This window comes from Petaurus breviceps, unplaced genomic scaffold (assembly GCF_028583685.1).
Source record: "Petaurus breviceps papuanus isolate PSGF00001 unplaced genomic scaffold, PetGlider_PUasm1.0 188, whole genome shotgun sequence".
NCBI lineage: Eukaryota > Metazoa > Chordata > Mammalia > Diprotodontia > Petauridae > Petaurus > Petaurus breviceps.
In genome coordinates this window covers 4,681,816-4,698,249 of record NW_027185804.1, presented here as the reverse complement: position 1 = coordinate 4,698,249, position 16,434 = coordinate 4,681,816, and the positions used below count along the sequence as shown (strand labels likewise).

Below are 16,434 nucleotides of genomic sequence, written 5' to 3'. Positions count from 1 at the left end.
AATGATAGAACTACTGTGCTACAAGCAGGAATAATTTGGTGGGAAATACATTAATTTCGTTACATTAATTTGGTGGGAAATACATTAATTTTGGTGGGAAATACAATAATTTGGTGGGAAAAACATTCTTTTGGACTCAACATAATAGTCAAAAGATGGAGAGTGACTATGGAAAAATTTTCACGACTTTAAATGTATGTCTGGTACTTTCTCCCTGATGTGCTCAAAAATCAATTGCAGTTGGTATAATATTACTGACCTGGTCAATGCCACGCCCTTTGCATTGTAGAATGATCACTTCCAACAACTTGGCTGCATGACATTCTGCATCTTCTCCTGCTACACCTGTCAAGACCTATCAAAGTAAAAGATAAAACTAGAATAAAGCTTCTTAAAGTGAAGTCAATGGTAGACTAGATTCCCCCTAGCCCATTCTCTTGGTGAGGTGGACTATATACTTCCCAGAGGCTGCTCTCACCCTGAGTGAACGCTTGGGGCAACCAAACAAAGCAGCAAGAGATTCATAGAAAAAGCTGACACTATTTACAACGTACTAAAGGTATTTGTGTCAGTTTAAAATGTTCCTTTACACACTGTAAGCATGGAAATAAATGTCTTAAGAGATTTTTGGACATTACCTATACCTAGTGCCAATGAACCACAATATTTAGGAAATGTCACCTAATCCCAGGTGTTCATTTTACACAAGGAAACTGAAAATGATGTTATTTACAGTCTAGTACAATGAATATCTTGCAAATGAATGATGCACAATATGCTTGGAATTTTTAAGATCTCCACTACACATTTATTACTTTCCATGAAAGGATACTGTTTCTCAAAAGAGTCACTATTGAGCTGACCTTCCAACATTCAATACCTGCAGGCTTGTTAAACTCCTTTAAAAATTTAAAGGCATTTTCCTAAACAATCCTGTGGTGGATAGTACAAATACTATTTTTCTCCTTTTATGACTAATGACCCTGAGGTTCCACATGGCAGAGGCACACAACAGTAAATAAGGTGCTTTCTTCAAACACTTCATCAAACATACTATGTTCCTAGTTCTTGTCCCAAGCACCTTTTAACTCTTAAGAGCTCAAAGGAAACAAGTGAAAGGGGTGGAACAATGTTGTTGTTCCACTCCCCAACGATGTGCCTACAGAATCCTGAATGAATGGTACAGAACACCAGCCCATCGTGGAGGGGGCAGACACACACCTGAGGACCACAGCAGAAGTACTGTTTTGCTGATTCTGTGCGAACTGGTACCAACCATCACTAAGTTAGGCTACCTACCTTTTTGCACATGCTGTATATCATTTCAAGATATTTGGTGTCTGACAAAAGGGTATCTGTGTCCACGGTTACATAATTATGGAGAAGAGGCATCATATCTGTGTTAAATAAAAGTCTTCAGTTATATATGTGATCAGTTTCACTGTAACAAAGGTTTAGTTAGAGGAATTGATTTTTAATAAAAACTCACATTAATGGAATACTTCATGAAAACAACCCTCTGCAACACCTACTACATGAACCCAGAATTACTGAATTGGTCCTTTTCACTAAGTTACTCTGCTTCTAATTAACTATTCTCTATCAGGCTAAACTAGTGGAAATGAGGCATGCACAAGCAAAGAAATTTTATTTTCCCAGGGTACTGATTCTGAGTGGGGATATAGAAGCTTTTTTTTCCCCAATTTTCCTCATCTAAGAAATGATGGGGACTGAAGTCAAACAATTGATATTACAAAGAAGCGAGAAAGCCAGAGTATTTCAAAGTTGACTTCTTACCTGTAAAGTAATCAAACCCATCCTGCTGAAAGACTTCAAATACAAGAGGCAAAAGTTGCCACATTTGTGGAGAGACTTGCTGACAGGTCAAACTGTGAGCTAAGGAAAAGATTTCCTCATAGAACTCTGAAATAGAATGAATTGTGAAAGAGTTATTCTGTGTTCACATAAAACTAGGGTTGTATGACATCAGACCCCTTATTTCATACAAAGGCATAAAATATCTATATAGGTACCTAAAACATGCTGCTGTAAAACAGTACCAATGACTTGCAAACAGATGCCCTCCAGCTGCTGTGTTATCTGAAAGAGAACAGGTAAAAGAAATTACAGCATCAGAACCCACTAGGTGACTCAGTTTCTGCTTCCAACATATCTAGAATATCACAATTTCAAAACAGATTCATTCTTTATCCTGAGATTGCAACCAATATGCACTGACTCTTTGTGACTGGGGACTGAATGTAAGACTTACAAAAGCATAATGTAGGGGCAGCCAGGTGACACAAGTGAATAGAGCACCCGACCTGGAGTCAGGAGGACCTGAGTTCAAATCTGGCCTCAGACACATAACACTTACTAGCGGTGTGACTTTGGGCAAGTCACCTAATCCCAATTGCCCTGCCTTCCCCCCCCACAAAAAAAAAAAGCAAAAAAAAAAAGTATAACATAACACGAACATTGCCAAAACTTTTACAAGTATATGAGCACATAATTAGGAAACAGTATTTAAATTACTAGAAATGATCAACTCAGTATTTTTAGTTTAAAACTACATTCTTAATAGACAAGAAGAAAAAAAAAGTATGCAATATGTTGAAGTTTAAGAGACAGCCATGCCTTCTGTTTAACCAGGTAGGATAACATGAAGGACGCTGAACTGCATTTACCAGCAAGAAAAAAGCACCTAAATGACAGGCCACATGCTGCTTTTTGGGTTTAACATTGGGGATCCAGATACCTACTGAATATTTGGTTTATTTTCCTTCTAAATTTTTTTGTCACACTAGCACCTTAACTAAATGCTGGTAGAATTGAAGGTAAAACACATATAGGAAAACAGTGCCTTTAATAAATTCAAGGAGCCTAGCTCAAATAAAAAAAAGACCAGAGAAGTCTGTGCAGAAGATGTGCAGGCTCACTTTTGGAGAAGTTCTCATGGCAATAGTTTTCTCACCTCTTTGTGATCTTCCACCACACTAAGAAGCGTATCGATTGTATTTAAGATTCCCATAGCTGTTACTGCTTTATCGTCACTTCCTTCTTCATCTGGCCCAGTCTGGATTACCTGGTTAAATGTCATGGCCTGGGAGAGGAGAATATGTCTGATTAATCAACACAATCAATCACCTTTATGAAATAGCTGCCCATAATGATTTAATATCTTCAATTATGGAAGGCTATTAAAATAAAATACCTTTCTGAAATTAGCCTTACTTCATCCAACAACAGGTAACTTTGAGAAGGATAAATTCATTTTCAAAGAAAAGTCACTAAAGGTGTGTCGTTAACTGAAATATTCCAACTTGGAGAGAGTCATAGTTACTTCCTATCTAAGAAATATAAGATTTCCCCTCCTAATACCAAATAACAGCTTAGTAAGCCAGGAATATTTGAAAAACTGATGTTTCAAAACAACACTGAGAAGCAAGATATTCAGTGGCAAACATCTAAATTCTCCCAAGCAAACAGCTCTGTCTGAAAATATCAGGACCCCTGTGCTCTTCTTAAAAACACAAGGAACCTGAGGAAGTGATTATTAAGTGAAGGATCTTTGCATGTTGGGGGTTTTTTGTTTTTGTTTATGTATAGCTTATCTGAAGCAGGGGAGCTTGCTTTCTTAGGTTGTAAAAGAAAAATTTCCTGCAAATATATGGTTGGGAAATCCTATAGCAGATAATATCAAAGGAAATAGTTTATAACTATGTGTAAACACCAACGTTAAAATGTAACCACCACATACAATAAAATCAGAGCAATTCACAAGTGGAAAGGTCCTCAGGAATCATTTTCTACCAAAGATGGACCAGGCTTTAAAGGACCAATGTGCAAGAATACAACACTTACCAAGTGTTGTGTCATTTCAACAGCAATAGGAGTAACCTCCTCACTATACTCGCAGATCATTTTCTGAATCACATTGGTAAGATCATCATTTTCTGTTTCTCGTATGATATGAAGAAGAGCCTGCATCACAGGCCTAATGAATGGTGTAATATATTCCTTAGCTGCAAGATAAAAAGGAGCTCCCATTACTTATATACTACTTTTTGACTGTTATCTCATTGGACCTTTAGAAAAAGGCTGGAGATGATGAAGTAGAAGTACCTTAACCTCAACTTTAAATGGGACACTGTGAAAGGGCCACCCAGAACAGAAGGGGGACAACAGAACTCAAATCCTCCATCTTCAGACTGTCGATGGCAGCCCTGCCCTGGTGATACGAAAGCTGGGCTTCTGGGCCCCGCGGCTCAGAGCCACAGTGGCACCAAGACTTCCATTGCAGCTCCTCTATCTCTATGCGTAATTCCCTATACATACACATGCAGAAAGTGATGTCAAGATTTTTGTATGAATAGGATGAATACAGAGTGAAGAAAACAAAATGAGGAACATATACACAAAGTGTAGGTAGGAGAAGGTAAATGTAGGGACAACTACAGCCCCCCCTGAAATACTGGCCTGTGATGATGACCCAACTTGTCCCTGAGAGCAGAGCCAGGAGAACTCTGTACACAATTAAAGACACATCATATCTCTGAAGACTAAGAGACTGGGCTCCTCTCAGCAATGCAAGGTTAGGAGACAACTCCAAAGGACTCCTGATGGAAAGGGTTGTCCACATCCGGAGAAAGCATTACAGAGTCTCCAGACTAAAGCAAAAGACTTGCTCTCTCTCTTTTTTTTTGTTTCTTCTTTCTTCTTCACTCCATTGCTTACAACTGTACTTTACAACTTAAATAATGTTTAATGAGGAGGTACTTGTACATCCTTGATTTCATATTTGCAATATTTGGTTGCGTGCCGCCATTGTGGGGAGGGGAAGGATTTGGAACTCAAGGGATTGTGGAACTGAATGTTGTAAAATATAGATAGATAGATAGATAGATAGATAGATAGATACATAGATACATAGATACATAGATACATAGATACAAAGACAGACGGGTGGATGAAAAGGAGATGAGAAAATGCACCTTGTCAAAAAAAAAAGGAAAATATGCACCTTGTCCCTGGAGGGACTGAAACAGAAACATTGCTGAGACTGTCAGAAGTCAGTGAATGTGCTGGTAAGTTTCACCCTCCCTTTAAAACTCTCCCCCCCATTTTTTTTTTTTTTGGTACTAGAAAGGGATGACCCTGGAGGGAAGGGGAAGGATAGAGTTGGAAATGAATGGGATATGTAAACCAAAAAAATTAGTACACATAGCATCAATAAAGAAATAATTTGATGCAGAAATGTAAAGTTACAGAGAATTCTTCCACATAATTTCCTTACCTTTCTCCTGATTGCTAATCAGGACTTGAAGGGCAATAGCAGCTTCCACCTTCACAGGCATCTCTCGGTCATCAATCAGACACCGTCTGGTCAGTTCCAGGGCTGTCTGCAGGTTCTGGTCACTTTTAAACTTCACTTCACAGAAATAATGAAGAACCCAACAAGCCTTGAAAAGATGTGATTAAAGTAAAGATGCCTCATTTCAACCGTACAGAATAATGCTTTTTTCAATACATAAATAGGAAAGGAAAAAAGAAGCCGGATCATAACCAAGTGTATTAAACACACACGTTTTCTATGTCTGGGAGTTCGGAGGCTGACCAGTGGTAGGTTTGTCCAAAAAGACGTCACTAGGCCAGTACTATGATCCCAAGTTTCTCTTTGGCTGCAGGATTATGTGTGGGCAGCAGCATCTGAATGCAAAACGCAAACAGACACTGCTACCAGACACAGATGGAAACTATGCACACGAGGCTGCAGCCAGTTAGGAAATTGATGTTAAAACAGAAAACTCTCAAGCAGTCTACACATAATTAAATACCAAAATTGAACAATATGAAGAAACACAAGTTTTAAAATATGCTTACCCTTGCTCTCATGTAGCCTAGTTCGCTGCTGAAGAGAGGGAATACATGATTTTGCAACATGTACTCCATCTGATCTTTGTAGATCTTTTTCTGTTGACATATAAGGAGAATTATTTCTTGCTGAAGTAATTACTCTTCTAAAAACCAATCTAAGGCTAAAACTAAAATTGTGCATCACAATGAGAGAAAAAAGCCTATACTATTCCTAGTCATCCACTGGGTTTGGTTCTAAAATTTAACTCCTCAGGGTTAATATTTATTTTTGTAAGAATACAAACAATTTCAAAACCCCATAAGAACTCATTCTTCCAATCAAAGCCTGAAACTCAAATTTATTTTACATGTATATTTGTATATATGTACATATGTGTGCACACATAGAGAAAATCACCTGGGCTTATTAATGCAAATCAAACAGTTACAAAAATAGTTAATTTGAAAACTTTTTGGTCAAGACCTCTGATTTCACCTGTGAAAAGAACACTAGGCATGCAACTTACTGCACAGAAGGAGGCAATCTGCAAGGACAGCCTTTAAGCCAGCCACAGCACTGAGTCTCAGTGCCAACAAGCCCAAGGTCTCGCTTGTGCCAAGAACTGGATCTGAATTCACGTCTCCTTTTCCATTGCATGCTTTTTATCCCTATCATGCTCTCATTCCGCATATTACAAGGATATAATAGAAAAAAGTAAAATGGGCCCAACAAATAAGAGGAGTCCATTATGAAAATATATACTCCTAAATTAAGTTCTAGTTTTTTAAATAGACAAGAAATTACAATTTAATGAATTCTTTTCTAAGGCAATGAATTCTTTTATAATTCAAATATTCACTCTGGAATTTATATCTCCTTTGTAAGCTCACAACTATTCTGTGTTTGAATTAAGAGCAGGAAGGCCATTTACAATGGTCTGATTTTCCTCAAACGGCCAATGGCACATGCAATTATGTCCATGATGCTTCAATTAACCAAAACCACCTAGATGTCTAAGACATCATGCAGTATGACTGAGCTGCCACCCTCCACCCCCATCCCCCAGCTCTCTATACCTTCAGCAGGATTTCAGCCAAAGAACCGATCATATGCAGAGCACCATCTTTTTTCCGAGGATCAGCATTTGGCTCTGTAAGAATCTGATAGCAAAATCCCATTGTTTTCTGCAAAACCTAGATTAAAGAAAAAGGACAACATGCTGAGTACTCAAAACGAATTTAAAGGATCGGTGACAGACAGCAACAATATAAGTAAAGTCAATAACAAATTAATTACTACTAAATTTCTAAAGCAGTTGTGTTTGGACACATTTTAGAGCAACTGATCAATGGTTGTGAACAGATATTTTGCCCCAAAGAATTAACTTACCTCTTTTCTCTTACTACAGGCTGTAAACAAGAGTGTCTGGGCAGCAGTAGTAGGGGAAATGAAGTCTTCAAACACATCTATAGGACAAATTGTACTGTAAGGCTAAGAACACCTTAAATTACAATAATTTCCAGCATTTAATACAATTTATGAAAGCTGTCATTTATAAAACATGATTGTGTTGTGAAGCTGGTTTATCTTTTCTCCCTACGTAAAGAATAGATACTACACAGATGCACCCTCACACTCCACAACCTCCCAATTCCTCAACCTCTTTCAATCAATCCTATAAACTACTCCTTTACTTCACCCTCCAGTCCACAGAGGGTTGGTCACACCCTGGAGTTCATGATTACACAAAAATCTCATCCCTCATTAGAAACGTGGTCACTTCCCTCTCTGATAATGATTTCCTGTTATTCCTCCACTCTCCAAATACAATTCTTCAATCGCAGAGACCCATGAGGAGTTTCTTAGGTCGTTTCCCCTGTTCTTACTTTACATTCCAACTCAACCCAATAGTTAAGGAATTTCAAAGCTACACTATCCTCAGATCTCAAATTCCTTACCCCTATGTCCTGGTGATTTTAACAACTGCAACTTTCTTCCCGACCACAGGTGAGGAACACAAGTGGAGGCAGTCCTTCAGCTAGGCAGTACCTTTATTTCCCTCTAATTGATAACGTTTCATTTCCCACAGAAGCTACTCCAAATTTTTTCTTCCTTCTCCAAACTTCCTATACCTCCCACCCTCACAGGTAAGGACCTTGACACTGACTTTCCGGAGAAAATGCAGGCCATTCAAAGTGAGTTCTTTCCAAGATACACTGCCACTGTTTCCGAGGACCTTTAAAAATTATTTCTTCCATAAAACTCCAACACTGATGTGGAGGGCCAGTTTGAGAGTTTCTTCTTCTGAATCCTCATATGTCTGGCTTAAAATGCAAACAACTGAACTTTCTGCACAACTCCATTCAGGGGAATCAACACCCTACAGCCTGGGTCAGAAAAGCGCTGTGTGAGGACAGTGGGACTGGTCTCACAGAATGCTAATTTTGCACTAGGAACATGTATGTTCATTCAGTAAGCAATAAAAAAAAGCAGTCGAAACCTGACACTCCAAGTCTACTGAGCTAAAGCTGGAATGCAATTTTAAGAAAGCTCTAAGTCCTTACCAAACTTCATGCGTATATATTCATAAGGATCTTCTTGCCAGAGCTCCTCATCAGCATCTGTATAGCACATCAATGGAAAAATAACATCTTGGATAATGCCCTGTAATTTAAAAGTTAAAAAGTGACCATTTTGACTTCAATGGTTACTATTTTTAAAACTCTCAATAATACTTCAATCCTATTAAAAAGAATGCATTTGTCTCAATAAGTCATTAGTTAGCCCAATGAGTTATTTAATTTGATCCTTTCTTCAACATATAAATTTATAATGGTGGCAGGCATATATCAGGTATTTCAAGAACTCAGTAGTACTTCATGTAATTTTAAGCCAAACACATAAAGTTTGAGAGTTCTACTACACAAAATCAAACTGATTAGTTATAGGAATATTGGCCAATTACAATGGGAAATGAGTCTGATGAAGTTTTATCTACAGGTTCTTTTCTGTTGTTATAATTAAATAACTGGCTACCATCATAGGGTCACAGATCTAAAGCGGGAAAACACCTTGGGAACCATGCAATCCAACCCTCTGATTTTACTTATGAGAAAAGTGAGGTTGAGGGAAAGTAATGGAACTTTCTCAAAGTCATAAAAGTAGGAATCATCAGAGGCAGGCTTTGAATTCAGGCTCTGATCCCAGAGGCAGCATGCTTTTCACTGACCCAAGCTGCCTCCACTTTAAATGAGAGGAATGTATAAGATAAAGATTAAAATTTAATAACCCAAGTCAAGATATATAAGGCACTAGATTTATGTTATATATTATTCATCTCCATCATATCACCAGGACAGGGTAACTAAATCATAATATTAAAGAACAAATAAAAACTATTACTTTATGGTTTCTTTCTCCATATATATCCTCTCCACTTCTATATGCATACAAACACACGCCCCATATTTCTATAACCACAACTGCTGATCTTTAGAAAAAGAATTTTTACTTGTATATGAGGTTTCAGGTTCTTCCATGTAACAGCGTGGGACACTCCCTGATTGATATAGTTCAATGTCTGCTGTAGGACTCGAGGGGCCATATACTGTTTTTCTTTGTATTGATACAGCACCTTCAGCAATACCTACAAAGTAAAAATTTAACAGCTCGATATGTGATAAGGCAGAAATAAGTATTTACCAATAAAAGCATAACCCCAAAGTCAGAAACTAAAATACTAATATTCCTTGTAACATAAATTATGACACCATTCAAAAGAAGACAAATACTTGGATACAGCCAAAGGACTTTGTTTTCCTAGATGATGCATATTTTCAAGAAGGATCTTGGGTTTTTTCCCTCAACTGGGAGAGTAGAAGGTGTAAGGAGAGAAAATGAATTGATTAAAATAAAATTTTAAAACGATTAAATTAGGAGGAAGAGTGAGTTTAGTAGATAATTAAAAACATTTATTACATGAGAGTCTAAATTTATTTTAAATTTGGTCAATCATATAGAGAGCAACTGTTATGGGAATGTTTCAATTTGTTCAATACAATGTTAACAGAAGACTGGTTTGCAAAACGTAAACAAAGTAAATACATAAATTAAAGAAAAGTTTAAAAATTTAGATTATCGGCATAATTAAGGAAAGGAAATCAAAAAAGTATAAAGTAAATAAAGCTACAAAAATAGTTCAATTTCCTACTATAAAATATTTCTATACTTCATTTGCAGTGTGAATATTACCTCCACCAATACCCCTTCAAATTTTTAGTGGATGATATTTATGACCTACTGTGGCCAAAAGAATTCATGGTCGAGTCAGTCAAGAAGCAGTCATTAGTTAACTACTCTATGTTAGGCACTGTGCCAAGTTCCTAGGACACAAAGCAAGGACAAAAAGAGGTCCCTGCTCTCACAGAGGCCACACTTATAATAACGTAAGTACTGTTTCCCAATAAGACACTGTCTTATTATATTTTTTGGACAGAAAAACACCAGAGGGCTTATTTTCAGGGGAGGGCTTATTTTAATGAACATTGACATCAATTTTAATAAACAGGTAAATGTGAACAAAAAAATGTTCCTTTATTCAATAAGCAAATCACTGGGGAAGAACAGGATGACTCGCTCACTGCTGCAGCTCGGAGCATGGCGTTCGTTTCACGGGGGGGAGGGGGGGGGGGGGGGGGGGGGGGGGGGGGGGACAGGGGATGGTGCATACCGAGGGTACCGTAATGTAGCGTGTAGCGCAGGGGATCACCTTCACTACAGTAGCAATCTCAATAGGGCTTATTTTCGAGGAATCTTACACAGTACGGGGAGGGCTTATTTTCGGGATAGGTCTTATTATCAGGGAAACACAGCAACAACATGCAAATAATTATGTACAATCTTGGGTAAACTGGGATAATCAACAGAGGATGGCAATAGCATTAAGGAGGAATCAGGAAAAACTCCTTAAAAAAGGTATAATTTTAGCTAGGACTTGAAGGAGGAGGAGGCAGAAAGGAGGAAAGAGAGGTCTCAGTCTGGGGAAAGCTAATGAAAATGCACAGATCAAAAGTTGTATTATTTTGTGTGAGGAACAGTCAGGGGGTCAGTATCACTACACAGCAGTGAGTAAGGTGGAAGAATTAAAGGTAGGAGGGGATTGGGTTATGAAAGGCTCTGAATGCTAAACAGCATTTTGATTTGATCCTAGGTGATAGGGAACCCCTGAAGGGTACTAAGGAGAGGACTGACATAGTCACATCTAGTGGCTAGTCTTCTGGTATTGAGCATCTCTATATTTCTTAGTGATAAGACTATGATTTCAAGGTCCAAACATAAAGCCTTTCCAGTATGCAAATTATCACAGGTAGTAGTGCAATGAAATCCAGGATCACTATCTTGCAGGATAGAGGAGACATCAGAGTAGTACAACTGCTAATATCTAAGAAAGGGATTTTTACCTGCTGGACACCAACAGCAAATGCTTTTAGGAAGACTTCAGCAAATTCGTTATACTCCTTGGAAACATTGCCAGGGCTTCCATATCTAAAAACAAAGTAAGAATCTCCCAATAATCTTTTGCTAATGCTTTAAAATAGTTCCATCTTAGGAGATTCTGGGGGGAAACATTTTTAATGACTGGTCAAAGGAAAGAAGCTTACCTTTCAAAAAGCCTTGCCAAGATATGTAAAGCCCACTTCTTGCATTTCCACCATGGTAATTCTGGTCGATCATCCTCTTCAACTTGAAGGGTTTCCTTTTTAGAGGAAATTTTATTGACTATAATAACGTTTTTAAAAGTATATTGCTAGGACCATAGCTGTAGAAATCAAAATTATCTCCCAATGTACAAATCTTCCATTTAAATAAAGCAAGTTAGGAGTGAAAAATAATACCTTCAATACAAGTAAAATTCCAGTACCTTTTGCAAATCATGGTGATTTGTACTACAAGTTGGTGGACACTTGAGGCAAAATTAGTCTTCAGGTAAATCTAAAAACAAACACCATCCCTCCAACTATTACTAACAATCAGCTTAAAATTTGAAATTCCATAAAGAACTCTCATTCAACCAATAAATAATTTTTAAAATGCTTGGAATTCTTACTTTATGTAAAAAAATCCAAATAGCCAAAGCATGCAAATATCAGAACCAAAAGAGCAAAACAGCAATAACTGTAGATATATGCCACCTAAAATATTTTGTTTTGTTTTTTTTTTTGGGGGGGGGTGGCAATCGATAGGTGGCACATCAAATAGAGCACTGGACTCAGGAGGATCTGAGTTACTCTGGCCTCAAACACTCAACACAACTAGCTGTGTTACCTTGGGCAAGTCACTTAACTCTGAAAGCCTTGCCTTCCCTTCTCTGAGGAAAAAAAAAATAAAATGTTTTGGGCCCTTTCCTTGAGAAGGATGTGATGAGTAGTAGGTGTAATGTTAATGGGATTTAAGATCTTCCCTGCCCATTAATAGGTCTCAGGTGGAGCCCATTAGGGGAAGCTTGGTTAGAAGTTTGCTGGTAGGAAGGTGCTCACAAATTTTGCTAATTTTTTTTTTGGCAGGGGTGAAGGCAGAGCAATTGAGGTAAAGTTACTCGCCCAAGGTCACAAGGCTATTAAGTGTTAAATGTCTGAGGCCAAATTTGAACTCAGGTCTTCCTGACTCCAGAGCTCGTGCTCTATTCACTGGGCCACCTAGGTGCAGCTTTCTGACTCTAAGAGGTGTGTATAAATATATATATAAACCTAAGAACTAATTCTGGGACTAAGGTCTGCAGTCTATACCACAGACAGATGACACTCATGGCTAAACTTGCTCATGCATGAAACAAGAGGTCAGAAGGGGTGGCTGGTCCAGAGCACCAGCCCTGGTGGAGTCAGGAGTACCTGAATTCAAATTTGCCTCAGACACTTAAAACAAAAACTAGCCGTATGACCTTGGGCAAGTAACTTAACTCCAACTGCCCAGCAAAAATTTAAAAAAAGACCTCAGGGAAGCCAAGACTCAAATATTATTATCCCTGCAATTTCAGGTAACCACTAGGGCTAGAAAGCTGGAAAAGCTCTGGTTCTACCTGACAGGGACACATGGCCTGACCGGTGACACTCTGGAACACACCTCAGGTTCTTCTAGGACAGCTTCTCTTGCATGTCACATGTGGCAGGTGACAAACTGATGAGGTGGAGGGATGTTTGTGGTTAGAGTACTACACTGTTATGTGTGGTTAAAGACAACAAAAATATTCTTAATTGCTGATTCAGAACAATAAAATCTATAATCAAGCTCAAAGCACCAAAGAGGTGACAGATATTACCATATTATCTTTTCCCACATACAAGACCATCCTCTCTAAATTATCTGAATCAGAGCCCAACTAGCCTCCTTTCTTATAATTCCCTTAAACTGGCTCAAGACCAACAAAGAAAGAAACTGCTATCTCAGGGTCCAACCAACCACAACATAGCAGAAGGAGACCAGCAATATGGACAGCACTCAGCTGCAGACTTTACTAGGGAGCATGGTCCTCTAACACAAAATGGAAACATTTTGGAAAAAGCTAACAAAATGCTTCTTAGAATTCAGAACCCCCCGCCCCGAAACTCAGCATTCCTGTATTTCTAACAAAACCCAACAACAAGAGATAGAAACAAATTACATTTGAAGTTACTGTAGGGTGGCTAGGTGGTGCCTCAGGAGGACCTGAGTTAAAATTGGTTCTGGCATCAGAACCCACACCAAAAAACTAGCCCTGCAACCCTGGGCAAGTTACTTAACCCCAATTGCCCTCCAAAAGGCAAAAAAAAAAAAAATTGTTACTGCAGACACTATAAAATATTTGGGAATCTACCTGCCAAGACAAACTCAGGACCTATATGAACACAATTACAAAACACTTTTCACACAAATACAATCAGATTTAACTAATTGGGAAAACATCAGCTGCTCATGGATAGGTAGAGTTAATATAATAAAAAAGACAATTTTACCTAAATTAATTTACATATTTAGTGCCATACCAATCAATCTACCAAAAAAATTTATAGAGATAGAAAAAATAGTAACAAAATTCATCTGGAAAAACAGAAGGTCCAGAATATCAGGGAAATTAATGAAAAGAAATGCTAGGGATATATATATATATATATATATACACATAAATGCTGGCCATACCAGATTTTAAAGCAGTAGTCATCAAAACTACTTGGTACTGCCTGAGAAATAGAGTAGTGGATCAGTGGAATAGATTAGGTACAGAAGACACACTAGTGATTACAGTACTCTACTGTTTGATAAACCCAAAGACCCCAGTTTTTGGAATAAGAACTTACTATCTGACAAAAACTGCTGGGGAAACTGGAAAACAGTATGGCAGAAACTTTGCATAGACCATTATCTTATACCATATACCAAAATAAAGTCAAAATGGGTGCATGATCTCGGTATAACGACTGATACATAAATCTGAGAGGTAAACCATTACTTGTTCTCCCAGATTGCTTACTTCTCAGATTTATGCAGAAGGGAAAATTTTATGACCTAACAAGAGTTAGAGAGCATTACAAAATTCAAAATGTCTAATTTTGATTACATTATATAAAAATACAAAAAATAAAAAAATAAAATTTTGATTACATACAAAAGTTTCTGTACAAATAAAGCCAATGTAACCAAGATTATGAGGGAAGTAGAAAATGGGGAAAGAATTTTTACAACCAGTGTCGGATAAAGGCCTCATTTCTAAAATATACGGAGAACTGAGTCAACTCTGTAAGAATATAAGTCATTCCCCAATTGATAAATGATCAAAGGATATGAACAGGCAGTTTTCAGAGGAAGAAATTAAAAATATCTATAAACTTATATAAAAATGCTGTAAATCACTATTGATTAGAGAAATGAAAACCAAACAACTCTGAGGTACCGCATCTCACCAATCAGATTGGCTAAGATGACAAAACAGGAAAATGCTGAAGAGGATGTGGACACATTGGAACACTAATGCATTGTTGGTGGAGTTGTGAACTGATTCGATCATTCTGGAGAGTAATCTGGAACTATGCCCAAAGGGCTATAAATAATTGCATACCCTTTGACCCAGTAATAACACTTCTGGGGTTGTATCCCAAAGAGACCACAGAAGTGAGAACAGGACCCATATGTACAAAAATATTTATAGCAAGCAACTCTTTTTGTGGTGGCAAAGAATCAGAAATAAAGGGGATGCCCATCAATTGGGGAATGGCTAAACAAGTTGTGGTATATGAATGTAATAGAATACTATTATGCTGTAAGAACTGAGAAGCAGACAGACTTCATAATAACCTGGAGAGATTTCTATAAACTGATGCTGAGTGAGGAGAGCAGAACCAAGAGAACTTTGTACACAATTACAGACACATCACATGTCTCATGACTAGCTTTGATAGACTGAGCTCCTCTCAGCCATGCAAGATGGAAAGACATATCCACATACAGAGGAATTACTACAGAGTCTGAATGCAGACTGAAGCAAACTACTTGCTTTTTTTTTTTATTTCTTTCTCATTCATTCCATTGGTTATAATCCTTTACAACTTGACTAATGTTTAATGTGGAGGCATTTGTAGATTCTATATCTGATTGCATGCTGCCATGAGGGGGAGAGGGTGAAAATTTGAAACTCAAGGAATTGTGCAACTGAATGTTACAAACTAAAAGTAAATTTAAGAAAAGGAAAATAATTCAGACCCCAACAAAAGCCCAAGCTGAAAGCTCCCCACACCATCCCCCCAGAGGTCACACACTTACAGGAGGCACATCCCTGTTTACAACTGTCTTCAGAATTTCTATCCATTCCGTCAAATTTGCTTGATTTATCAGCTCCAGTGGAAGAGTATACTTTAAAAGAGGGAAAAAAAAAGTCCAACTTTTCTTTAAACTGCAACAAAACGTTCAATTATCAATCAAAATACTTTTTTTTCCTGTAATTTCTGTTCTCTACTAGTAGAAATATTACCAACTTCTATCTTTTCTTCCCATTACACATATCCAACCTTATCTTCTAACTTACTTTATTTTAGATAACTGGCCCTATCCTATAATAACTTAATGTAGGGCAAGTGATTCTTACAGTGACTTCAGACTATCTTTCTGTGAATAAAAATGTGAACAAGCTACTACCAAGTCCTGAGGAAGGTGTCCAAGGGAGGGCAGATCCTTTACAGAAGATTTATGGGAAATCATGGCCAAGACTCCTAAGAAAGACATGAACATCAATGAAATAATGGGTCCAGAGTACCTGAACAAGGGCGTAGAAGATCTTGAAAATTTGTTTCTGAATGAGGACTGATTGATCAGACTGATCAGGAAGAAGTTGAATAAAACGATCCTTCAAAAGTGGTAGGAAATGCTGCATTGCTGCTACCAATGGACTCCGTTCTTCTGGCTTCTTGTACCTTTGGATTCAAGTACAAAAAGAATCCATAAGAATTTAAAGTCATAATTATATGTAAAAATAACAAAAAAACCCTTCGTATCTAATGAGGAAGAAACATCATTCTTGAGAACACCTAAGGAAAACCAACGTTATTTCAAAC

The 16,434-nt window shown here is 37.7% G+C and overlaps 1 protein-coding gene, 1 long non-coding RNA gene and 1 other non-coding gene across 10 annotated transcripts in view; 1 reads left to right on the top strand and 2 right to left on the bottom strand.

Annotated features, from left to right (window-relative positions):
- IPO7 (importin 7) overlaps window positions 1-16,434 on the bottom strand; it is a 63,691-nt gene that overhangs the window by 10,738 nt on the left and 36,519 nt on the right. Inside the window, exons 5-20 of the mRNA XM_069091203.1 lie at window positions 16,137-16,293; window positions 15,647-15,736; window positions 11,518-11,612; window positions 11,317-11,401; window positions 9,369-9,503; window positions 8,422-8,521; window positions 7,247-7,323; window positions 6,934-7,050; window positions 5,884-5,973; window positions 5,297-5,462; window positions 3,865-4,025; window positions 2,975-3,103; window positions 2,034-2,100; window positions 1,798-1,923; window positions 1,300-1,397; window positions 260-355 (exon numbers count right to left, since the gene is read on the bottom strand). Of these exons, the coding sequence (XP_068947304.1) occupies window positions 260-355; window positions 1,300-1,397; window positions 1,798-1,923; window positions 2,034-2,100; window positions 2,975-3,103; window positions 3,865-4,025; window positions 5,297-5,462; window positions 5,884-5,973; window positions 6,934-7,050; window positions 7,247-7,323; window positions 8,422-8,521; window positions 9,369-9,503; window positions 11,317-11,401; window positions 11,518-11,612; window positions 15,647-15,736; window positions 16,137-16,293 (1,789 nt within the window). The remainder of the gene's footprint in view (window positions 1-259; window positions 356-1,299; window positions 1,398-1,797; window positions 1,924-2,033; window positions 2,101-2,974; window positions 3,104-3,864; window positions 4,026-5,296; window positions 5,463-5,883; window positions 5,974-6,933; window positions 7,051-7,246; window positions 7,324-8,421; window positions 8,522-9,368; window positions 9,504-11,316; window positions 11,402-11,517; window positions 11,613-15,646; window positions 15,737-16,136; window positions 16,294-16,434) is intronic.
- The window catches only part of LOC138163740 (uncharacterized), a 255,265-nt gene that overhangs the window by 222,327 nt on the left and 16,504 nt on the right, over window positions 1-16,434 (top strand). The window lies entirely within an intron of this gene.
- LOC138163932 (small nucleolar RNA SNORA23) lies at window positions 5,592-5,774 on the bottom strand. Its single transcript, XR_011168957.1, has one exon. It is a non-coding gene; the product is annotated as a small nucleolar RNA SNORA23 (small nucleolar RNA).